This window comes from Hemiscyllium ocellatum, chromosome 12 (assembly GCF_020745735.1).
Source record: "Hemiscyllium ocellatum isolate sHemOce1 chromosome 12, sHemOce1.pat.X.cur, whole genome shotgun sequence".
Classification (NCBI taxonomy): domain Eukaryota; kingdom Metazoa; phylum Chordata; class Chondrichthyes; order Orectolobiformes; family Hemiscylliidae; genus Hemiscyllium; species Hemiscyllium ocellatum.
Genome location: NC_083412.1, coordinates 77,788,656 through 77,814,213, shown reverse-complemented (window position 1 = coordinate 77,814,213; position 25,558 = coordinate 77,788,656). Strand labels below are relative to the sequence as shown.

General features: G+C 38.2%; 1 protein-coding gene across 2 annotated transcripts in view; it reads right to left on the bottom strand.

Moving 5' to 3' along the window:
* The window catches only part of LOC132820847 (protein SON-like), a 45,228-nt gene that overhangs the window by 8,157 nt on the left and 11,513 nt on the right, over positions 1-25,558 (bottom strand). The window contains exons 5-11 of one of the 2 annotated variants that reach the window (XM_060833196.1): positions 24,493-24,624; positions 14,729-14,905; positions 13,711-13,821; positions 12,086-12,202; positions 10,052-10,134; positions 8,116-8,223; positions 2,630-2,731 (exon numbers count right to left, since the gene is read on the bottom strand). In XM_060833196.1, the coding sequence (XP_060689179.1) occupies positions 2,719-2,731; positions 8,116-8,223; positions 10,052-10,134; positions 12,086-12,202; positions 13,711-13,821; positions 14,729-14,905; positions 24,493-24,624 (741 nt within the window). In that variant the 3' untranslated portion in view covers positions 2,630-2,718. Of the gene's footprint in view, positions 1-507; positions 577-2,583; positions 2,732-8,115; positions 8,224-10,051; positions 10,135-12,085; positions 12,203-13,710; positions 13,822-14,728; positions 14,906-24,492; positions 24,625-25,558 lie in introns of those variants that run through there. The other variant, XM_060833195.1, reaches the window with a different exon arrangement.

Here is a 25,558-nt window from a genome sequence, read left to right as displayed (position 1 = left end):
CAAGTAAAAACAAGTGTGGGTTTATCTCCGGATACGAGTGCATAAGTTTAAGAAGGTGGCTCATCATCACTTTTTCAAGGACAGTCATAGATAGCCAATAAATGTTGGCCTTGCAAAGTGACAATTATCGTCCGAATGAATAAATTGTGAAGTTGATGAGCTTCCAGGCAAGTGGAAAGTATTCTCTCTCACTCCTGATTTGTGTACTCAAAATGGGCAGCAGACTCTGGGGAGTCAAGAAGTGAGTTATGTGCCACAGAGCTCCCAGACTCTGATTACTTTTGTAGCCACAGTACTTATGTGATCAAGCTAATTAAGTTTCTGGTCAACCCTCAAGATTTTTGATAAATAGTCATCTGAAGAAAAGTCTTCGTCTTTAAACAGTTCACCACAGACATAGTCAGATCTGCCTGTTTTATTTCAGAATTCTATTATCCACAATATTTTGCTTTCATATCAACAAAATATCAATATGTAATGGATTACACATCACGCAGGAATTTATACCTGACAGATCCTTCATTATGGCAAAGTTTGCAGGTTTCTTGTGCATTTTCTCACCTTCGGCTACAAGACCTAAAATGGCATAAATAAAAGCCATTAATCTGTGCAAGAAAAGAACAAAACTCATTTTGCTATAATGGAGAAAGTGAGGACTGAAGATGCTGGAGATTTTGCTATAATGTTAACTTTCAACACTGCTAACTTCAAAGATTGGAATATCAAGTTCATTTTAATTTTTTGAGAATCCAAAATGCATAATACAACAAATCAATACAACATTGAACATACTGAGTCACTGATTACACTATTATTGGTCAAAGTTAATATGGCAATACATCTGTTCAAAGAAATCCGTAAGATTTCAAAGACAGTGGTGTTTTTTTGTTTATTCCTTAGAAAAGAGATTCCTTTCTCTTGTCCCTGAAGAGGAACAGCTTGTGGCACTCAGTACATATATTCCAGTATGTGGATTTAGAAACTAAAGTACAGAGATGTAGTAAAGGAATGAATAGACAGGCATAAAGTGGCAGAAACCCAAGATTACATAAATGAATTAATGAGGGCCCTCGTATGACACATAGAACAAAGAACAACACAGCGCAGAACTGGCCCTTCGGCCCTCGATGTTGCTGACCTGTGAACTAGCCTAAGCCCATCTCCCCTATACCACCCCATCATCATCCATATGCTTATCCAAGGACTGTTTAAATGCCCCTTAAGTGGCTGAATTAACTACACTGGCAGGCAGGGCATTCCATGCCCTTACCACTCTCTGAGTAAAGAACCTGTCTCTGACATCTGTTTTAAATCTATCACCCTCAATTTGCAGCTATGCCCCCTCGTACAAATGTTCGTCATCATCTTAGGAAAAAGACTCTCACTGTCCACTCTATCTAATCCTTTGATCACTTATATGTCTCTATTAAATCCCCTCTTAGCCTTCTTCTCTCCAATGAGAACAGACCCATGTTCATCAGCCTTTCCTCATAAGACCTTCACTCCAGACCAGGCAATATCCTGGTAAATCTCCTCTGCATCTTTTCCAATGTTTCCAGAGTCTTACTGTAATGGGGCAACCAGAACTGTACACAATATTCCAAGCATTTTGTGCAGTTGCAGCATGACATCACGGCTCCGGAACTCAATCTCTCTAACAATAAAACCTAACTTAACAGCACTATCACCAGCTTGGCAACTTTCAAGGATGTATGTACATGGACACCAAGATCGCTCTGCACATCCACACTACCAAGAATCTTTCCACTGACCCAGTATTCGGTCTTCCTGTTATTCTTCCCAAAGCGAATCACCTCACATGTATCTGCCATTTGCCTCCTCTCAGCCCAATTCTGCCGTTTATCAAGTCCCCCTGCAACCTGCAAAATTCTTCCACACTGTCCACTACTCCACTGACTTTAGTGTCATCTGCAAACTTAGTAACCTATCCACTTGTGCCTGCGTCCAAGTCATTTATAAAAATGACAAACAGCGTGGTCCCAAAACAGATCCTTATGGCACACCAGCAGTAACCGACTCCAGGCTGAATATTTTCTATCAACCACCACCCGCTGCCTTCTTACAGAAAGCCAGTTTCTAATCCTAACTGCTAAATCACCCTCAATCCCATACCTCCACATCTTCTCCAAAAGCCTACTATGTGAAACCTTATCAAAGGCTTTACTGAACTCCATGAATACCACATCATCACGCGTGATGATGCCCCACCCTCATCAACATGCTTGGTCACCTTCTCTATTCATCCTGATAAGTGAGAAATTGTGGATTGTATATGACTGCTGTCCTAATATGTGCTCTTGACACACAAAGCACCATTCTAGGAGCAGTTTTGACAAAGACATTTACTCCTGTATCATTTCTATGTAGTGTTAATGTTTATAAAACTGATCTGAATGGGCTTGTAAGTTATCATGCTTCTGACTTTGACCTTAATATTCTGCATGAAAAGTGTATACTTCCACATTAACAATGTCTAGGAGACTACCACTTCAGTTTTGCTGCTGTCAAGCAACTGTATTTACGACTATATGAATAAACTGAAGACCAAAGAGCATCAATCACCTTTACGATCAATCTTGAAATCAACGACTATAGGTTCTACTGGCCCATTTTTGTTTTTTCCCAGCCCTTCTCCTTGCCTCCAGCCCATTTTCTGCATCAAATGTGCTCCCATTCCTCCAGATAAAGGTGCAGCCTTCAGGAACTGATCCTGTTTATATGTAGACAGTTAAATAAAAACAAATCTTAACAAGAGGCCATAATCAGCATTTCAAATTGAATACATCAGTCAGATTAGTTCACAAAATCTGTGGAACTCAGAAATGCATACATACTCGGAATATTTTAAAATATAAATCAGACATTCCAAAACAGAAATAAAAATAGTTTCTTTAAACAGTGGCCAAACTATGAAGAGTATTAGGGAAAAGGGCACGTGCATGAAAAAAACCCTTGCAAAGTCAGCTCTGCAAACATTTAAAATGCAGATTAAAGATATGTATTTAAAAATTCCTTTAATAAGGCTACATACCTAGATCTCTGCTGTCAGCGTGGAGTGAAAAGTAGGGTTGAGACTAACTATGGTAACAAGGCAACTATAAGGATTTGACCTCGCACCAAGTTTCCTCACACAGAAGTGGAAGGTCACAGGTCAGTCTGTGAACTATCACGCCTCTTTTTTCTTTCCATCTCCCAACCATGCCTTTCAAAAGATCACCAGGCACTGCAGAATACCAATACTTCAACAACATTTCAGATATTTTTAATTTAGTAACAATTAATGCATGAAACGGAATCTGGAGGCCAAATGCTATTATTTCTAAATGTTAATGGTTAAAAGTACTAGACTGATATAAATTGGAGTCATGAAAAATATACTGAAAAGGCAGACTGCAATACAAACTTTGCCATGTTCAATTGTTTCTTTTTAAAAGACTGCGTGGTGAACTTTCAAATAGTTTGACTATCAAGGCAGCTACTCGTCATGCATCACAACAACAAAGAATGACATTTGACACAAGGCACTCAGCAAAATTATGATAGGATCCCTTGAGAAGTTATCCACATTTCATGTTTACCTGCGCAGCATTAAATCTACAAACTTTTGTGCTCAATCATAATCATTCAAGTAACAAGAAAGATATCACTGGATCTATCCTGATATTCATTTAGCCACCCTGACTGCAGATGAAGAGGGTTTGGCAATTTTGAGGTCAGGACATCAGTTAAATCTGATCAAACAGTTGTGGAGCTCTAGACAGGCCTCTAAATCAGGCTGCATGGGCACCAGCAAAAAGATGGGAGCCATAAATACAGATGGTACTGTCTTGCAAGGCATCAGCAGCCAGATTATTTGTGTGTGACCTGGGGAAGCAGTTCTGGGCAGGCAGCATCCAAACAGTCCCCAAAATTTCAAATAGCAATTATGGACCCAGGTGTGTCACAGGATCTCAATTTCTCTGTCAGATGTGGCATGATGCCTTGTAACAGGAGACATCAGGAGGTTCAGCCATAAGCCCCTTTCAAAACAGGGTCCTGCCATACTGCATTACACTATCAAGGAGGTTGATGCCACTGAGGCCAGCACCTGTATACTAACACAAGCTAATGCCAATTAAAACTCCTTCACAGCACATGGGAGAACCTCTCTATTGATACACGTAGTTACTTTTTGAAGCAGTACTTAGAAAAAAATTGTTTTACATTCATTCAAGGGAATGTAGATAAAACTGACTCAGCCAACATTTAATGCCAATCCCTAACTGTGCTGTCAGTGATAGTAGGCCATCACTGTAGTCCTTATGGTAGGGACACCCATAGTCAGCCCTGTTAGAAAGGGAATTACAGAATTTTGACCCAGTGATAATCAAGTTTCAGTCACATAGTTCTAGTCAAAATGGCTTATGGCTTGGAGGGGAACTTGCAGGTGATGTTTTTTTTTAAATTCAGTCATGGGATAATGGCATCGCTGGCTGACCAGCATTTTCTGCCTGTCACCAGTCACCCTTGAGAAATTGGGAGTGAACTGCCTTCTTGAACCGGTGCAGTCCACATGCTGTGGGGTGACTCTCAATGCCAGCAGGGAGAAAGTTCCAGGATTCTGATCCAGCAACAGTGAAGTAAAGGCAATAATATTTCCAAGTGAGGATGGTGGGTGCATTGAAGGGGAAATTGCAGGTGATGGTGTTCTATTACCCTTGTCCCTCTAGATGGAAGGACTTGTGGGTTTGGAAGAGGCAACCTAAGGATCTTGAGTAAATTCCTGCAGTGCATCTTATAAGCAGTACACACTGCTGCTAGTGAGTGTTGGTACTGAAATGACTGAAGGTGGACGTGCCGCCAATCAACTGACTGCTTTGCCCTGGATAGTGTCAAGATTAGAATGGTGCTGGAAAAACACAGCAGGTCAAGCAGCATCTGAGGAGCAGAAAAATCAACATTTCAGGCAGGATGCTGCCTGACCTGCTGTTCTTTTCCAGCACTATTCTAATCTTGACTCTAATCTCCAGCATCTGCAGTCCTCACGTTTGCCCACTTTTAGCCTGAATAGTGTCAAGCTTCTTGAATGCTGTTGGAGTGACACTCATCCAGGCCAGTGGGGATTATTCCATCACATTCCTGACGTGTGCGTGTAGATGGTGGCTAAGCTTTGGGGATTCAGGTGGTGAGTTAGTTATTGTAGTATTCCTAGCGTCTGTCCTGTTTTTGTAGACACGTTTTTTTACAGCAGGAGGCAATGGCCAAGTGGTACTATCGCTGGAGTGTTAATTCAGAGACCCAGGTAATGGTCTGGAGATCCAAGTTTGAGTTCCGCCACAGCAGATGGTGGAATTTGAATGCAATATATATCTGAAATGGACCATGATTCCATTGTCAATTGTCTGAAAAAGCCCATCTGGTTCACTAATGCCCTTTAGTTAAGGAAACTGCCATCCTCACCTTGTCTGGCTTACATATGACTCTTAACTGCTCTCTGGGCAATAGGAATGGGCAATGAATGCTGGCCCAGCCAGTGATGTCCTCATTCCGACAATGAATTAAATAAATATTGTGAGTTCAGTTCAATTTCTGGTTAGAGGTGCTGATAGTCAGGTATTCAGTGATGGTGGTAAAGCCATTGAATGTCTAGGGTTGGTGATTAGTTTGTCTCTTATTGGAGATGCCCAGCATTTCTGTGGCTTGAATAATACTTGCCACTTTCAGCCCAAGCTTGGATATTGCCCAACCCTTATGCATTTGGACTTGCATGACTCCAATATCTGAGGAGCCATGAATGGTACTGCATATTCTGCAAAGATCAGCAAACACCCCCATTTCTGACCCTATGATGGAGGAATGGTCATTGATGAAGCAGCTTTATACAGTTGGGCCTAGGATACTAGCTTGAAAAGCCCTGCAGGGATGTCCTGGAACTGAGATGACCTCCAACAATCACAACTACTTTCCTATGTGCCAGATATGATTTTGGAGCTATCCCTCCCAATTCCCTTCAATTCCAGTTTTGCTTAGGCTCCCTGATGCCACACGTGGGCAATGTGGCCTTGGTATCAAGGCCTGTTACTCTCACCTCACTTCAGGAATTCAGCTCATTGGTCAGTGTTTGAACCAAGGCTGGGATCAACAAGGTCAGCAACTGAGTGGCTCTGGTGGAAGCCAAACTGGGCGTCACTGAGCAGGTTATTGCTGAGCAGGTGGTGTTTGATAACACTGTTAATGACACCTCCCCATTATGCTACTGATGGTTGTGAACAGACAAAGTCCAGGCATCACCACCATCATCCCTGGCTATGTTCTGTTCCACTGACCGGCCAAGTAGAGGTGGTATACAGTCGGGAGGGAGCTGTTCTGGGAGTCCTCAACATTGACTCCTGACACCATGAAATCTGATATTACAAACAGAAGCAAGGTCAGTTCCTGTGACTGCCATGTACCATCATCCCTTAGTTGATGAGTTAGTATCCCCTATGTTGAACAACACTTGGAGGAAACACTGAGGGTGGTAAGGGCACAGAATGTACTCTGGGTAGGGGATTTCAACATCCACCACCAAAGAATGGCTTGCAGCAGTTCTAATGATCAAGCTAGTTGGCAGATGGTGAGGGAACCAAGGAAGGAAAAGCCTACAATGCCTCATCCTCACCAAAATGACACCTGCAGATGCATCGTGAATCTGCTGCTCTTGTTATTCTCGGTGATAATAGACTTGGAAGAGTTGGACATTTTTGTCAAAGGACCCTTGGTGAGTTGCTGCAGTGCATCTTATAGATGGTACACACTCTTGCCACTGGGCATCAATGGTGAAGAGTGTGACAACTGGAGGCAGTAAGGCTGTAAATCAAGCAGACACCTATGTCCTAGATGGCATCAAGCTTCTTGAGTGTTGTTGGAGCTGCACTCTTCCAGGCAGTTTGAGAGTAATCCATCACACTCCTGACCTTGTGCTTTGTAGATGGTGAATACAATAGTGGGTGGAATTCAAGCATGACCTAGTATAGAATGAAGACAGGAGCAAATACAAAAGCATACTTTATTCTGATGGCAAACTAACGAATAAGTATATCAAAGAAAGAATTTGCAGGTTTACTGTCCACAACTAAAAATAAGAGTACCTTGGTCACCATTAAAAAGCTCAAATGGGATCTAGAAATCTAAGAGAGTACTTTAAGTCAGCAGACCTCTTTCCATACACCAACAGTTTTTATCTGGATTTATTGATTTCTTACCATTTGATTTCTTCTACCAAATGCCAATAATATTTTTGCATTGATTACCCTGTTTTCACTGTCTTTTGAAAATAAGCAGCGCCTGCAATAATTGTTTGGAATCACCACACAGAAAAATTTGGAGAAAACAACAAAACAGGTAAGTCAGAGAACGAGTGAAAACAGAAGGTAACAGATGCAAAAGGTCTTCTATTTGTTACATGGTCAAGTCAATATATTCATGTAAAACCTAATATATCTGATGATGGTGTCTAGCTATTGTGTGGACCTCACTGGGAAAAGGCTTCAGTGGTGCATCAAGGCTCATTTTAGACACCAGTCAGCCTGCCCAATGTGTCAGAGCAAATACAACAATGCAATGTAAGGTACTGAATCACACTGGAGTAAAAGCATTGACATTGAGGCTTTCGAATCATTTTAAGTTCAGGAAACAGCAAACTCTCAAAATCCTATTACAATGTTGAATTAAACCAGTACTAACTTAAGTTGTTTTAGTAAGGACATTATTTTTTAAATTTAAAGCACCTCTGCATCATTACCAACTGTAAATACTAAATGGTGAATCTGGGAAGCCAGACCTATAAAGGGCTTAGATCGGAAAAAAATTATTGTTGTTACATAGATTAGCACTTGAATTAATTTACTTTATAACTTTTTTAATACACCTATGAGTTTAATTGCTCTATAAATTGCATCCAAGAATTTTAATCAATTTTGCATTACAATTAAACGGAATTTGAACATATCTTTGTTCAATAAATATTAAAATGCATGCAAAATCTATCAACAGTTAAATATAGTTCTCCAAATCAACCAAAGATCTGATATACCAACTGCCTCATCCCAAAAACCTGGATTGGTTTCTACTTACTTCCATTTGCTTCTTCCAGGAACCTCACAAAAGAAAGAGGCAACCATGCAGAGAATGATACAAACCCCAGCCAAAGTCGCCCAGGGTTCCTTCCTGCTTTTGCACCTGCTTTGTAATGATAGAATTTTTTATCATCAACATCTGTTTCAGTATCTCCAACGTGTATTCAGTTCACAAATCCAAGTCAGATACTTTATTAACTTTATACAATTTAGACAGAAAACAAGTAGATATTAATCAAATCATTTGTTATAAAGTGTTCTCTTCACAAATTTTCTATCACAGTAGACTGGAATACATTTAATGCATTACTAAAACTAATGACATATGATGTGACACCATAAATATATTTCATGCTTCTTTCAAACAATTGCTTTGAGTATTGAGAAAAGAAAATTTTATAGTATAAAGAGAACACAAATATTCAAATTGTTATGGAGCAAATAGTGCTCCAAAAAAGCACCCCCATAAAAGACACTCGTAACACATAGCAGCCAGTTAAATACCTCAGATATATGATTAAGGTTCATCATATACTGCCTTATTTAACTGGTGCTGATATAAAATGGCTATTGTAAATAATAGAAAAGCAAGGCATTTTCAAGAAAAGAGAAAACTGTATTTTCATTTGATCTAAAAGATTATAATTTTAAGGTCCTTTTAGAACTAGAAGAGAACAAAATAAAATGAGTTTTAGCTATAGAAGTATGAGGACAGTAGAAAACATAGCTATCTTGGCTTAAGAGTGTGTCAAAACATAGATTATGATTCTATTTCATTCTTAACTGATAGGAAACGTTAGCTGTCATCATTAGGCAAGTTCTGCCAGCTTTCAGCAAGAGAAAGTACAACATGGCAAAAAACAGTGCCAATCTGATTCCAGGGCTGAAGTAACAGGGTGAAGTTGCACTCAAAGGAACATACTCTCTTTACAAAAGGCCATCTGAATATTTATCAAACACTGTATTTTAAACAGCACAGTGTATTAAAAATGAGGATGTCTTGCTAAAACTATATTATGCACTAATCAAACTACAAATAGAACAGTGTGAACAGTTTTGAGCCCTTTATAGAATACAAGCTACACTGGCAATGCAGGCAATCTAGAGAAGATTCACTAGGCAGATCGCAGGTATGGAGGGACCGCATTTTAAAAGGTGATTGAGGAGGTTAGGCCTGTATGCACTGAAGTTTAAAAGAATGAGAGGCAACCTTATTTAAACATATCAGATTTTTAGGGCATTGACAAGTTAGATACAGTAAGGATGTTTCTCTTTGTACATTCTGGTCCTAGACTCTCGCACAATCTCAGACTAAGGGATCTTTTTTAAGACAGAGATGAGATGGAATTTCTTTTCTCAGATGGTATTTATTTTGAGGAGATTTCTTTACTGTAGGGGTCTGTACAGGTTGGGTCATGAACTATATTTGAGGCTGAGACAGACTGATTTTTAATCAGTAAAGGAATTAAGAGCTATGAGGGAAAGGCAGGAAAGTGGAGTTGAGAACAATCAGATCAACCATGATCTTATTGAATGACAAAACAACTCAATGAACTGAATAGCCTACTTTTGATCCCATATTTTATGTTTAAGAATACAAAGAAAACCGCTAGGGAGGAAATTTGCCAATTGGTGCCTACATCTTCAGAGCAGTTCAAAGTGAGAACATAACAATGAGGAAAAGGTAAACTGCTAAAGGAAGTATAGATTTCAAAGGAAAGAGAAAGTAATGTAAGAGAGATGAAAATTGTTGCAGACAAGACACAGGTGAGCAAGTGTCATTTCTAGGGTTCCTAAATTTCCAAACCTTATTTCACGAGAATTTCCCAGTGTATAAACATCCACGCAGAATTGCATTAGTTTGAAGAACAAAAACATATTGTGCGTTCATAACATAAATAGAATAAAAGATAGATGAAACAACAGTTTCATACCAATTTAGGTTCAGGCTCCAGTTAGATTCTCTTTGTATAACTGCATCTCTTGTTTGTGAACTGGATACACCACTGAACATAAACTGAAACAGACATTAGTTTTTTTCTTCTCTCGTGGATTGACTATAGAGGTCAAATACCAACCATGTGTCAGTCAAGATATACAAAATGCGAAGTATTACTTTTACTTTTCAATGCTCTATTTCCTTGTTTAAGCTTACAACACCAATTGAAAATAATATGTTACTTTTTACGTATGAACACATGGTTGGCCAAGAGCGTTTTAAAATGTCAGTATAAATTATAAAACCACACATCTACATGGTTCTGATTAATGGGTATTCTAAGCATTAAGTAATATAAAACCCAAAAGATCCTTCAAAGTTTTCCCTCCCAAAGCCTCTTACCCACCCTTTGATGTTCTTGTGATTTCAAATAGGGTATTTCAGCCATAACATGCTTGCATTTGGTCTATACTTTCCTATTCAAATTTTCACCCATTTCCGTACAGAAGTTGTCATGAATCAGTAGGACTTGTCTTGCATATATCCTTAAATATACGCAAATTCTTAAAGGTTGTGCCACATGGCACTTGAAAACTCTGAGGAACATGAATATTTCCTGGAAGTTTGAATGTTTATACCAAACACGCCTATGTTTACAATCACGTCTATGAACCCTGAGATTGAGGCAGATTCTGGGGAGAAAATAGTTGTTTTATACTTGGGATACTGCAATTGAAGACAATTATCTTCCTCAAAGCCCAGCCAAACTCTGTAACAAGATTTACTCTTAATAAAAGCAGTTGAAGTTGTTAATAATTAAAATAGAAGCTCCTCATTAGCTCTGTCCACGGACAATATTCTATATTGAATGCTCAGAAATGATGGCAGGAAGTCAGCTAATGGGTAACCAATGGGAAGATTATTCTTTGTCAAGTGTCTGATCAGACATCGACAAAACACCTTCACCGACACATGACTCACATTAAACTGCAACGCACTTTTCTCATTCACTGGCTCTTTTTAAGTATTGAAGATATGATTCAAAATCAGGCTTGTTCAACAAGCAGCCCATGATGTGACTCTCAAAAGTACTAAATGCAGTCTTCACTAAGACACACACAAGAACAGCTCAGTGAATATTTGAGAGATACTGCAGAACTCCTTGCCCAATCACAGTTGTTACTCACTTGAATTTACTGTCGGCAGGCTCATTGGAGAGTCCATTAGAAAGAAATGTGGGCAGAAAACATCTCTGACCGGGCAAGCAGCACATGGTGGGAAGGAAAACAGTGGCAATTGGTTTTTAGTTTCCAGAACATTGGGCAAGTTGGAGAGAGGTCCATCAGAGCATGGAAAAAATGGAAGAAAAGGCAGCCCTCATCCTCACACATAGGAGCCAGCCTTCTGAAAAACCAGAGTGCAATTAGTGGAGTGGTTCATCAAGTCCCAGGAGAGGTGAGAGGTGGAATCTGTTGTCTGTCTCTGAATAAGACTGTGTGTCTGTCTGTGTCTGCAGAAGTGGGTGACTGTTTGTCCATGAACCAGACACAATACACTTCCTCTTGCTCTCTTTCAAAACAAAAAACGTGGGACAAGCATGGAGGCTGAAAGTCAAGCTGATTTCAATGCCCACTTACATAAATTCCTGCTTCCCTGGTGACCAACATTGGGGAACCTAGTCTGTCTCTGTTTAGCTCTGCTTAAATGGAAAGGTAATAAATATTTCATTAGTTAGTTCTGTTACTTGGCAGACTGGTCACCTTTATTAACATTTAAAAGTATTGCTTTGACAGTTCCCTCACTCATGCAAATTATGTTTTCTTCATACCTCAACTGCTGTTTTGAAATTCATGTTTAATGGTGTGCTAAACCTTAACTTTCAAAAACTTGCTCATCAGCTCTTTGAGTGAGAAAAAAAATCAAACCGTGACTCTCGCAATAAGCTTGGACATTCCCCAACAATTCCTTTACATGGTTATTTTAATTTCAACATTGATAACAGAATTTAACACACAACTGTGTTCATTACCTTCCTGATCCAAGCTTGAGGGCCACTATTTGTGAGTTCTTCATAGCTCAAGACGTGAGCTCCAGTACTGCCTGTAAACTGACCAGGCAGAGAGTTTGACTGAGCCCACACATCAATCTGATGAAAAAGAGAATAACATATTTTAAAATGTTGAAAATAAGTACTTGTTTAAAATTTTATCAAATCTAAATAACCCGAAGACATAAATATCCAGTTCCAATAATGAATTGCAAAATATTCAAAATTAATATGGTGAGTAGATTGTTTCTTAATTCCTCCAGAATTAATTGCTTTATATTATGATGGCAGCATTTCCTTTTGGTTTAGCTTTCCCATCATTCTTCTCCTCCCTGATGAACCTGACTTGTTGAGATGACACTGGTGGGAGAAGAGGGAGCATGTAGATTTTTGATCAAAGTGCCAGATGGTGACTATACGTCATGAAAAGTCAGCATCACACAAAAGATAAAAAATTTACAGAATGAAAATAATTAAAATGAGGTACACGCAGAGGCAAGGTGGAAGTGCTTTAAAGATAAACCTTTTGTAGAAAAGTACAGGCATATTGATATTCCACAATAATGCAAAACCTTATCTTTCAGAATTACTTCACACTTTAAGGCAGACATGAGGAAACATTTTTTTCTCTCTGGGGATTGAGTGTCTTTAGAATTACTTTGCTCAAAAGGTAGTGGATGTAGAGTACTTCAATGTCTTTATAGCAGAGGGAGATAGATTCTTGATTGCCATGGGGATAAAAGATTATTGGGGATATGCTACAATGTAGAGGTTAAAATTAGATCAGCCACAATGTTATTGAAAGGCAGAGAAGGCTGTAAGAGAGAATGAAGATTAAACTGCTGCTGAAAAAGCACAGCAGGTCAGGCAGCATCCGAGGAGCATAAAAATCGACGTTTCGGGCAGGAGCCCTTCATCAGGAGGGGCTGCCTGACCTGCTGTGTATTTCCTGCACTCTAATCTTGACTCTAATCTCCAGCATCTGCAGCCCTCACTTTTGCCTTGAAGAGAGACTGGGCTAGTCTTGTTCCCTCTGTTGATGTTTGTCTAAATTGATGAGTTATTTTGAACTTCTGTGACTAGTATAGATTTTCTACACAGCAAGATCTCCAAAGTTATGAATGGCAATGTAATCTTTTGGTGCTAAATCAGAGAGTAATGCTGACCAGGACATTTGAAAAATTCCTGTTCTTTTCTGAATCAATAGTATCTTTGACAAAGTAACGTACCCTTTGTACTGCACTAGGGTTTCATTCCAAATAAAAATCCTGTGCTGCAGCTTGATTGTCAACTTAAAATATCCTTGATTTGGAGATGCCGGTGTTGGACTGGGGTGTACAAAGTTAAAGATCACACAACACCAGGTTATAGTCCAACAGGTTTAATTGGAAGCACTCTAGCTTTCGGAGCAACGCTAAGATGAAGGAGGGTCGCTCCGAAAGCTAGTGTGCTTCCAATTAAACCTGTTGGACTATAACCTGGTGTTGTGTGATCTTTAACTTTAAAATATCCTTGGCCACCTTCAAGCTTTCATTTCAGAAAAATCATAATCCTTTCAAACCTCATGCAATAGTCCGGGCCAAAGCATAAACATTTCCGAGGCATACCTGTTCCTGTGTCCGAAGGATCATCGACATAGCCTCTACATCATATGGATTTTTTACAAGTCGTCTCTGAGCTGTTGCTCTCTTAGTCATTGTTACAGAGATATCTACTGCCTGAAATACAAAGTACTGATATTATCACATTAGTGCCTGATTTGCTGTGCTATTCCCTTTCAAAAAAAATTCATCCTCTTTTTCTGAATGTTGGCATTGTGTTGGAGGCAGATCACACTATGATATTTCACCCACATGACCAGTATCAAATCATTTAAGGGCCAAATATCGTACTGGTCTTAATTCATATGAGCTTTAACAATGAGCAAATGGATGTCAACATGCTACTTGAATTCAGGGTTCATTTCTGATACCTAAGGCCAACACACACATTCCCAAACAGAGTTGATAGACAAGGGTAACCAGGGCCAATTATTACATCCTCAACGTAGGAGAAGCAGCTCTTGTGATGCAGTGGTTGTGTCCCTACATCTGGGCCAGGAGGTTCAAGGCCAGTTCACCTGTTCCAGAGGTTTATAATAACATTTACAATCAACCAGGGAGCATCAAATCTAATTGAACAGCTCTGTCCAGCCCTTGTTGATGTCAGGTAATTCAGAATAGTCTGCTTATTAAGCACGCAACTCTCAAGTGCACAGCTTGGCTGGGTAAACCACGTGAGCCACATACATGGGATAGAATGATCATTTAAAAAGATGAAAAGCATTCCTTTATTTCCATTTTTCTTTCTTTGGACAAAGATTGATGAAGTAAAATACAATATTGGTTAATTCTCAGTGAATTGACTGAATTCCTTCTATGTACGCATAAAAACTTGGAACTATAATTGTTTGTTTCAAATTATTTCAACATCTGTAAATATTTAAAATGTATACATTCCTACGTGCAGATTAAGCCAAATTTGTTGTGCATTTTACAAAGTCTTGAGATCCATTTAAAAAATGAACACTTCTCACATATAGAACAGTTCAACCGAATGCATAACTGTTAGCAGCACAATTCTCACCTGAGTAGAGACATCTGCAAAGACATCATCAGTGGTTTCTTCACTGCCTTTTTCGACAGGAACCCACTCACCATAAACATTCAGCACCTCTTTCTTCCTGTGTTGTGTGCCAGAGGAGACTGGAAACTCCTTAGTTAAAGCTACCTGCGTTTTTGCTGCTGGGTTCACTGTTGCATTCTGATGATAAAGGAAGAGTTACCATTTATTTAAAATATCATTGAAAACTTTCCTCTTCTAAACAAAGTTGCTTTGATGTTGATCATGTCATTAACTCCACATCAACAGAGTTGAAGAGATAAGATTAGTTCCATCTTCTATAAGGGCATAAATGCGAGAATCCTTGTGATAAAGTTCAGACTTTGCGACCCTTCAGGGAGGAGGAAATGTTGTACTAGGTAGATGCATATGAACAAATTCAATACAGTATTCTAAACAAGGAGACCGGGTACAATAAAATATCAGTTTTTTTTAATGTTGGCATAATATTCACATCTTTAAAGTCCAATAGCAATAACTTCACTTGTCAAACTCTGTTTTCAAGTCTTTATGTGAGGAATTGGCCTTTTAAATAAAATGCATTCATGTATTAACCCTGTTATATTTAAAGTATTATTTCAAAATGCCAAATGTTGCCAATGATTGCAGGCCTCATGTGTGACAGGATTAGAAAAAATTCCACAGCACGCTATGAAAAACACAATGAATATTAGATTCATTCAATATTAGGTTACAATTACATAGAAAAATTTGTCTTCAGTATGCATGCAGGACGAACCTAAACTATTTGTGGTAAATTAGTTACAAATATTAGAGTTCTGCCAGATTTGGATAAAGAATTATGAAATGTACGCTTCTTCGAGCTACATGATGGATTTATTTTGTCACCAAAACACAAACAAAACCATTCTTCCTCCCACTAATGAGTCAGAATTTACTATAAAGAACATTGAGGCTAATGGCATTCACCAATCTTTACGTGCAACCTTAGATAAGTATAGATGCTCAGTTAAACACAAAAATCAGGTAGCTAGTGTGCCATTCTTTTGAAAACTGTGAAAATGACATTTGAATCACCATTTAAACTATTCACTTGGTATGACATTCCTGTGCTTGCATCATACATATGGGTTAAACTTGCTACAGTACATCAGGGCTAATCCATTTCAGCCTAGGCACCCATTTTGATGGTCTCATTACTTCAGCTTTTGACTGATGCACTTTTTCTTCCAATTTTTTTTTCTAACTTGCATTCTGAATTCAGACTTGATGCAGCTCATTAACAATTCTTTAAGTTGAATGGTTAAGGTACTATACAGCCACTTGCCATGCACATCAGATTGCCCTGTAGAGGTCCATCTCCCATTAACAAACATTTGCTGTTCCAAAAACTTCCTGGAAATTAAACGATCAAAGGCAATTATAAACAGCAGGTAATTACAGTAATTTATGATCCATCGTCTAAACTAACATGAACAAGTTGAAGAATAACTTGTATAACTAATGTAAGAACACAAGAAATAGAAATCACTTCAGCTCCTTGAGCCTGTTCCGCTATTCAGTAAGTTAATGACTGATCTTCTATCTTTCCATTCCTCATCAATAAACTCAATGCATGGTATGTACTTTGTGCAGTATTGGTATTCTGATTTAGAGGGAAATTATAAGAGTCAATTTCAACATTCACACAACGCCTATTCAATTTATCCCTCTAAGTCCTGTGCACTATGTTCTTTATAAGTTTATTCATTTCAGGCAGAGACTTATAATGGAAATAATATCAGAGACACCAATTCCTACCTTGGTGTCCTCTAAAATTAAAAATAACTAAATCTTGAGGTAAATTAATCTGAAGAAGGGCTCATGTCCAAAACGTCGACTCTCCTGCTCCTTGGATGCTGCCTGACCTGCTGCGCTTTTCCAGCAACACATTTTCAGCTGTAAATTAATCTGAACCAAGTATTAGAGCATTTATTCTGTCTTTTTTATGTGTAAATGAAGAAAAATATTGCTGCCAATTGCTGGTTTTATTTGCTACAGATTTTCAATTATTTCGGATAGTTTTAGGTAAGAGTATCTTTCAGAACCAACATGCTTGAAACATTCTGTTATTTTAGTACTAACAGCTAGTTTACATTGCTGGGTTTGTAGAAATTAGTATGCAATTTCTTTATCAAATTGATGTTGAATCATACTTATAACCAGACACCTCACTGCAATTTACACTTAATTTTTCAGTCAATGCAAATAATAAACCTTCTTTAAAAATTCAGCACACATGTTCCAATTTAAGGTAAAATAGAGTTGTGTAAAGAACTTTTCTTTTTCCTTTAAGACCCTAACATACAATTTCAATAAGCTGCAATTGGGTATATGCAAAATCACTCCTATACTCAGCCTCATACCAACTCCAAGGTGTTCAGCAGAGACTATATGACTTTACCAAGGGATATGGATGAGGTGGGGCATGTGTCGTGCAATGAATGATTAACGAAACTTTTAGTTGATGCATAAAGTCCCAAGATGTTTCATACAAGCAATATTTGGCAGTATACCCAAGAAGATATTAAGACAAAAGATTTGTCACAGAAATAGATTTTTGAGGATCTTAAAGGAACAAAGGTAGAGAGATGGAGCAGTTTAGGTAAGCAATCATGATGTTTACCATAGAGCAGCTGAAGACTAATGGCAGAAATATAAAAATCAGGGATTTGGAAAAGCTTCAATAGCTATGGAGATCATGGAAGCCTGTGGGGCTGGAGGAGGTTAGAGACAGGAAAGATATTCCATGGAGAAATTTGATAACAAAGATGTAAAGTTTTAAATTAAGCTCTATTTGTCATAAAACCAATGTAGATCTGCAAACGCAGAGTTGACGTTTGAACGGGATTTGTACGAACTGGAAATGATACTGGCTGAGTTTTGGATGGGCTCAAATTTATGGATGGTCTCAAATTTATGGATGGTGCATTTGAAGGGCAGTAGTGGACAACTCAAGTCCAGATAAGGGTTTGAGCAGCAGATGAACTGAAGCAAGGGTAAAGGCATAGAGCTAGATGGTTCTGATTATGAAGAGCATTTTGTCCAATTAAAAACAAATGTATCAGCATTTATACTATGCTTTTTATGACATCTCATAAAGTTCATCTCAAAGGTGTTTAATACTTCAAAGGTACTCTGATTGCCATTTTCTGAAATGCAGCTGCCATTAGAAATATTAGAAGGTCCAAATATAATGAAATGTGCCTATGCCCTTTATCAAAGCATCATAAAACAAATAGATATTAGGGCAGAAGAAAAGCCAGGGTAGCATAAGCATGGAGATGTTTCCACAAGGAGATATTATGACCTAAATGTACAGTCTCAAAGTGAAGGGACGACCCTTTAGAACTGAGATGAGGAGGAATTCCTTCATCCAGAGGGTGGTGAATCTGTGAAACTCATTGCCACAGAAAGCTGTGGAGGCCAAGTCATTGAGTATCTTTAATAAATAGAAAGACAGATAGCAAGTTTTGAGAAGATTTGTGAGAAAGTTTGATTCATGTTTAAAAAGAGATCAAGGGTTACAGTAATAAAGCAACAGAATGGGGTTGAAAAATATAGCAGTCACGATCAAATGGGAAAGCAGGCTCAATGGGTCAAGAGGCCTAATCATGCTCCTGTAACTTCTGGTTTTATGGCAGATACCCAAACGTTTGTCAAAGAGATTTTAAGAAGCATGGTAAGGAGACACTGAAGTAGACAGGTTTGGGGAGAGGGTATTCAGAACCTGAAATGTCTAGGCAGACAAAGGCAGGACTACAGTGGTAGAAAGATTCAGTTGGGATGAACAAGACTAGAATTAGCAAAGCCCAGAAAAATCACAGAGAATTATAGGTCTGGAGAGGATTAGAGAGATAGGGAGGCCACAGAGCAATATAAAAACCAGGATTAGACTATTAAAATAAACATACTGCTTAACCTGATGTCAACATAAGTCTGTTAGCATAGGGGTGATAGGGTAAAGGAAGTTGATGGTGAAGTAAAGCTAGGTGCCTTCAGCATAAATGTGGAAAATCACACATTTCCATTGAAAGTGACAAGGGGCAACATGTAAGTGAAAAGGATGGGAGCAAAGGTTGACTTAAGGGGAATATTCATGTTTCTGGACATTAGTACAAGTTACATTTGTGAGCATATGGCATTATGTCATCACTGTAAAATCTTTTAATAAGAAACAAAAGTTTCAAGTCGCACTTTGTTGACAATTTATTTCAATTGATAGGTGTAAAAGTATTAGAAGGAAAATCAATATTTTGCTTTTAGGTATAAGTTGCCAATATCACCAGTCAACAAGCCAACTTTAAAACTTCAAAACTGTGATGCCATTATTGTCAATTATATTGCTTTATTTTGTTCTATTGTTCTCCGCTTTTCCCTAAAGAGAATGATGCCTGCTGGTGTATGGATCCATGGATGCTAAGCATCATCCAGTTCATAACCTAAGCACTCATCTATCAAGTTAGAGGTCAGGTGAACTTCTGCTAAAATTCAAATTAGAGAATCTTTAGTGAATTACGTAACTTAAAACTGTAACTGCTCGCCCCTATTCCCGCCAAGAAAGTCTTCTTTCTGTTTTGTGATGTGCACAAAATGCATGAACCTCTCAGTTGGAAAATTAATTTCAAAAATTAAGTGCATAGAATCTTTCTACATAGAATAGGCCCTGTCTACAGACCGCGAAATGAAAGGCAAAAACTACATAATTTACATCCAAACATTTGAATGAGATTCTTCCAGCATTTGGTTGTGAAACATTGGAATAAGTATCTTCACAATGAAGATGATATCTAACTCAGTTGGAAATTATGTAGAATCATCTTTAATGAGTGACTTTAAAAACAAATACAAAATTTAATCTCTCCCTCATGTTGCACAATCCAGGATCTGGTTTTCAGTTGGCAAGAATATTATTTCATGTGGCATTCAGCTACAGAGAGAAGTATGTCCCAGATTTCCAATTGCTATGATTATTTAATCTCAGCCAGAGGTGCAAAAGTGTTTGGTCCCTCATCTCCACTACAGTTGGGGCCTGCAACTGATCATTATTCAAGACACGTGCTGCAAATCACACTAAGTGATACAACATCAGACTTGCAAGTGCCTCATCCCCAAGGCAAATAGTCTGATGCGGCTGGAATACAGGATGGGTAGTCACTTCCAAATAGGTGCCTCATTTCAGGGAGGGGAGAAACCACAATTTTTAAAAATCTTGGAATAATTAACATCACGAAGATGGGTGTTCTGTAGACATTTCTACAGTGCTAAAAACCATTCTTCAAATGAGTTCAGTCATTTATAGTACAAAATGAAAGCATGTTAGCACAGCAATTCTTCAAAGGAATAATGGACGCACAGCAGTGTTAAAAGAATTTCACTTAAGAAAAATGAAATTAAATTGAAAATTCTGTCATTCCACTGAACCACATAGAAAAATGAAAATAGCAGGTAAAGGCGGCGAGAACAAAAAGTTGTTTAAAAACATCATGTACTCTGGTTGGTGAGGTTATAAATGTACATCATGTGATTTTAAGCCATACGTACCACAAAGGTCCCAAATTATCATAGACTAGAATCAAAAATACACAGCACAAGGAGTGGCCATTTGGATCATAGTGTCTGTGCCAGCACTTGGGTAGCGGTAGTCATTAATCCCATTCCCAGTGCTTTGAGCACAGCAAACAATTAGCATCATCCTTCCTGTGCAAGGGAAATAAAACAGTGAAAAAAAAGTTCCTATTTTTGACTGACATGATGACATCTGCATGCATAGACTTAAGAAGTGAGGAATTGAACTCTTCTATGGGGACTTTTCATAATCGATGGCACCAGCATTTAAACACCTGAAAGTTTTCACATTAGCTAGCAGTAGGAACTGCACCATTGTGGGCCACTGTCTTTTGGGGTGGAGTGAGGAAATGAGAAGTAACTAACTACAAAACAACATGTTTCAGTTAATTTTCAGTGACAGCAAAAAATTATGAAAGCAGCAAAAGTGATAAGGTTAAAAAAACAATGACATATTAATGGGATTTAACTTGGGTAAAAAATAAAAGGAAATAATAATGATTAGTTATTCCAAATGACTTTTTGGGTAAACACCATACAATATGGTAGTGGGTCATATACTGTAGACCAGAGTTCTTATCATTACTTAGTTTGATTACTGCACATGCTTGAAACTGTAACTGGAGTAAAATTAACATTAGCATCCCTAGGTTAGAAAAGGAAAAATTTCACTCAAGATACTGGAAAATCAGCATGTAATAGACACTATGGGCAACATATGCCTCGGTTGTGATGCTCTCTAACAACATAGTCTCAATTCTTTACAGCACTGATTCATTCTTCTTCTGTAACCTCCTCCCACAATCGTCCCTGAACTCTTTCCTTATTTGACTTTTGCATCTTGAACATCTTTCTTTTCTCTCACAACCATCCCTCTCCCACTTTCAGCCTTCCATTGGCAATCATATCTTCAGCTATCTAAGACCGACTGTCTGGACTTTCTTTCCCAAGCAATACCTATGCTTTGCTTTTTGGCTTGATGTTATCCATTCAGATCATCCTCAAAATGCAACTCTGACCAAACTTTTAGCCACCCCTTGATACTTTTATCATGTTGGTGCCCATTTCTCAATTGCACTTCTGGAATATTATGTGCTGAAGGAAATCTTTCATATTAAAGTTCCAAATGTTTCAAATAGTAGCTGTAATTCACTAGCAAGACGCACATGTAAAGTACAACAGCAATTTTAAAGCAGCTGGAACTTTCATGAGGAAGCCAGAAAGTTGGTCATCACATGTGAGATAAAGTGGTAGACCTTTCTGAACTTTAGACCTTCTCCAACCTCAAAGTTTGATATAATTATTTTGTTATTGGTTTATTGAATGGTACACCACCCTGGAATAGCATCTTCAGAGAGGTGGGAGCAAGGGGAATAAAAAAAATTAAAACTATAATCACAGAATATTATTATAATAATTTTATTACAGAGATGACAGCTCAAATGACAAGTTCTGGAATGAAAGACACACAAAATTAAAAACTAGCGGTGTCAAACAATAGCTAAAATGTATTACACGTTGATGAATATCGTAAAATTGATTTTTTTTTCATCCAGTAGCAAGACAAAAAGCACAAACATACTGGGAAACTACAGAACAGATCATGTGCTGATCCTGGCTGAAGTAATACGCAAGTCTTTTTCAGGGTAATGAAATTGCCTCTTCTGATGTTAGCTGATTGCAGTGCCCAAAATCTGCATCAATGTTAACGGACAGCACAGTTTGTAACAAAAGTGAGGTACATGCACCTATCCTTCTTGGGAGCTGGGACAACTTCCAACTGCTGTGTTGTTTGGAATAAGCTATTTTACTCTTGCCAGCCTAAATGGGAACAGACGAATAGACATCTGAAGAAGGGCTCAGTTTTGGATGTATTTTCAAACTTGGAGGAAAACACGCCTGAAGTAGTCGATCCACTGCTTCATCAAAACATTGTACTTTCAGAAAAAGAAAGAATAACGAGCATCTGGTGCTTCTGGTAGACTTCTCTGAAACTACACAACCCATCACCAAATGAATATCAATGTGCTCACTGGAACCAAGCTTGGACCACAATCTTCAATGCTGTAGACATAGCACCTGCAAAAGGTTTCTATTGTGGGTAGCTGGATAATGGTTTAAATACTGGATTCTGGGGGGATGGCAGAAAAACATATTAAGAAACAATTTTGAATCAAGATTACATGCCTTTATTAACACTCCCCCCCCATGAGAGACACACACATACACACATATAATATTCTTCCCATCTCGCTTGAAAATACCATTCTCAGAGAGATATTGGTTCCAAAAGTACTTTTAGTTCTAATATGCCAAATGTACATGACTGTTCTACATGAGTAACGAGGACAAGGAATAACATCAGTTATTTCCAAGAATATGACCTGTTCTAAACAATATTCAAACATGACTAACTTTCTAGGTCACTGTGAGAGGACAGTGATCCAAGAAAGAGACCGGAGAGTTATTTTTAATCCTTCTCTGTTTCAAGGACTCTGCAATTATATATTGCACACCTTCCAGCTGAGAACAGCTATTAAGCTGGAAATCCTCTTCTACAGGGCTCCTTAACATGTCCTTCCAATATCAGCTTTTATAACCCCAAGGAATCTCAATACTCATTTCAGTTACTTTGCAAAGTATCCCATTAGTCAATAAATAATAAAAGCAAATGTAAAACATTACAGGGTCATTAATGTAAATAGATACCCAACATATAAAATCCAAGCAGCTTTCATTGGGAAGTAAAAGCACCTGTTCAGCAGGACTGACTGATGAGCCATATGTGGATGGGGGCAAAATAAAGAATGAAAAAGTTGTGGCTGCTAAGGACAATTAACAGTAAACCTATAGTAGAGAGGCTCTCAACTTGTGAAAAGGGCATTTAAATGAGAATTTTTTTGGGAGATTCAGAATGGGGCCTGAACCCTGATTGCTCATCAAAGACAGCAGTGGGGTATAGCAGGGAAGGGGCAAAAAGAAAACACTGAAAGCTCATACCACAAAAATTGCTTTAATGTTGTATTACAATATTTCAAAGTTTAAGATATTTTATTCATAAAACCTAAACAATTAATTACCTAACAGCATTCAAAACTTTATGAAAAAACAATAGGGTGGCTAAGCTGACAGACAGTGAATGATGTTGCTGCAGAGCCAATTGTGATCATACAGGGTGACAAATTTAAATTGTCAAAACTAAATTTAAACACAGACACAGGATTTTGTAATGTAAAACTAACAAAAGAAGTTAGAAACGGGAAAACGGGAAATTGGTGACCTATAGAAACAGATCTAAGTTCTATTTATAGTTGATTTTGAAGACTGTTATATTTTTCTGCAGCACATTTGTGGAAGAAGATCTATTAAATAAATGAAACTAAATGTTCAACATCGACAGCATATTTGATGCCATTCTTTGTCTATGTTAATGGGTTTGAAATGTTCTAGTTTTAAAAAATACTTGTGTGACCTGACTGAAACAACGCACAGATGTTACTTTCAATGTGGACACTTCAGGGTTAATTCTCCAACAGAATTCCAAAAGGAGACTTTTCAGGCACTATCCAAGTAATTTTCTAAAATAAAACGCTACCTTTAGAGGAAGCTTCAGGCTGGGAGTGCGAAATTGGAAGTTTTACTCTTAAGTAGTATCACTGCTTGCTAGCCTTGATACAGCATTTTCTAAATGCCTCTTTCAAAAATTGTTCTCTGTCTGTTGAAGCTAACTTTATTCTGTAGTATAATTCTCTGGACACCTTCAGTCCTAAGATACCATAAATAACTCTTCAATCTTCACATTTGATTCCATTTATCATCAGCAGTCACTTAACTGTGCAGGGCACCAAGCCAAGCTCAATCCTATTCTGACCTAACATCCGCATGGGCACATTCCATTAGGAACAGCAGACCATGATGAAGATTCTGACCGATTTTATTTCTACTATTTGCCATGGGGGATGCTGAAATGTCAAAGTGCCTGAGATGAGCCAATTGTGATGTGACTTAATGTTGAACAAGGGACCTTTTAGTGTGCATGGCTTTGTGCTATACCTGCCATTGTTCTTAACCATTAGAACAATAAGGGTACTTTTGATATGTTCAGTGATTGATAATGGAGAAATACCACATCTAAATGGTTTACAAAATACATTACTTACGTTTAAGCTGAAAGAAATGGATTTCAGTTCATTAACTTTAATTGGTTGATTAATGAATGATTCATCCTCTTCAGAGACATGAAGTTCGTTACCCAATTCATTATCATTGCTTTCAACAATTTTCTTGCATTTCTAAGGAAGGAATATCCAGAGAATGCACAAAAAGATGAATATATACAATTTAATTATCTCCAACACAAGGACAGCTCCTATGTTGGCACTGAAATGCCCTAACGTGTGAGAATTAAACAAGTGAGAGTGGGAGGAGAACAAGGATGGCAATGAAGGATGCATAGAGAAGGAAATGAGCTTGACGCGGAAAAATTGGCAGGGGGAACAGAGTATAAGGGGCAAGGGAGGAAGATGTGGGGAAGGAGCACGAGGGCAGGAGGGAGGAGGATTAGGGTGGGTGACAGGGTAGAGGTGAAGGAAGGGAGACAAGGAAAAGGTCAGGGAAAGGAATGAAGGAGGAGACCGGTGGGCTAAGATGAATGGTGGAAGGGTAGAATGGATGGCAAGGTGAAAGTAGTGGGAAGTACAGAAAAGCAATGAGGAAATTTTAAAAGTAGATGGGTAGGTGAGGGAAGGACAGTGGAAATGGAGAAAGAAAACAAGAATGTACAGGGTAGGGATTAGGGAATAGCCAACTCTCCCACTGTTGATAAATCTCTAATGAAACTTGCGACAAATTACATGTGTTATCATTCCAATGTGAGTTAGTAGCTGTGTAAGGAAAACATTGAAAAGAAACAAAAATAAAGCCCGGCTGAGTTGATCCCATGAATAACTGACAAGTTTAATCAGTGGGATCAATTGGATCCAAATATTAATGACTGTTTAGAATCCTAGAAGTTACAGATTCATGTGATTTGTGGCCTGATATTTGTGCTAGCAATGACAGGGAAAACAGAGTATGTGTCATCATTTTTCCTCTGAAAATGACAGTAATTTCTGGTGTTGGCACATGTGCGGTTAATCAAAAAAATCCAGAAGTTGCTGACATTGATTCTATACACCTCCAGAGGTTGTACTGTTGAGGTCTCTGCAAACTGCAATCAAGTAGAAA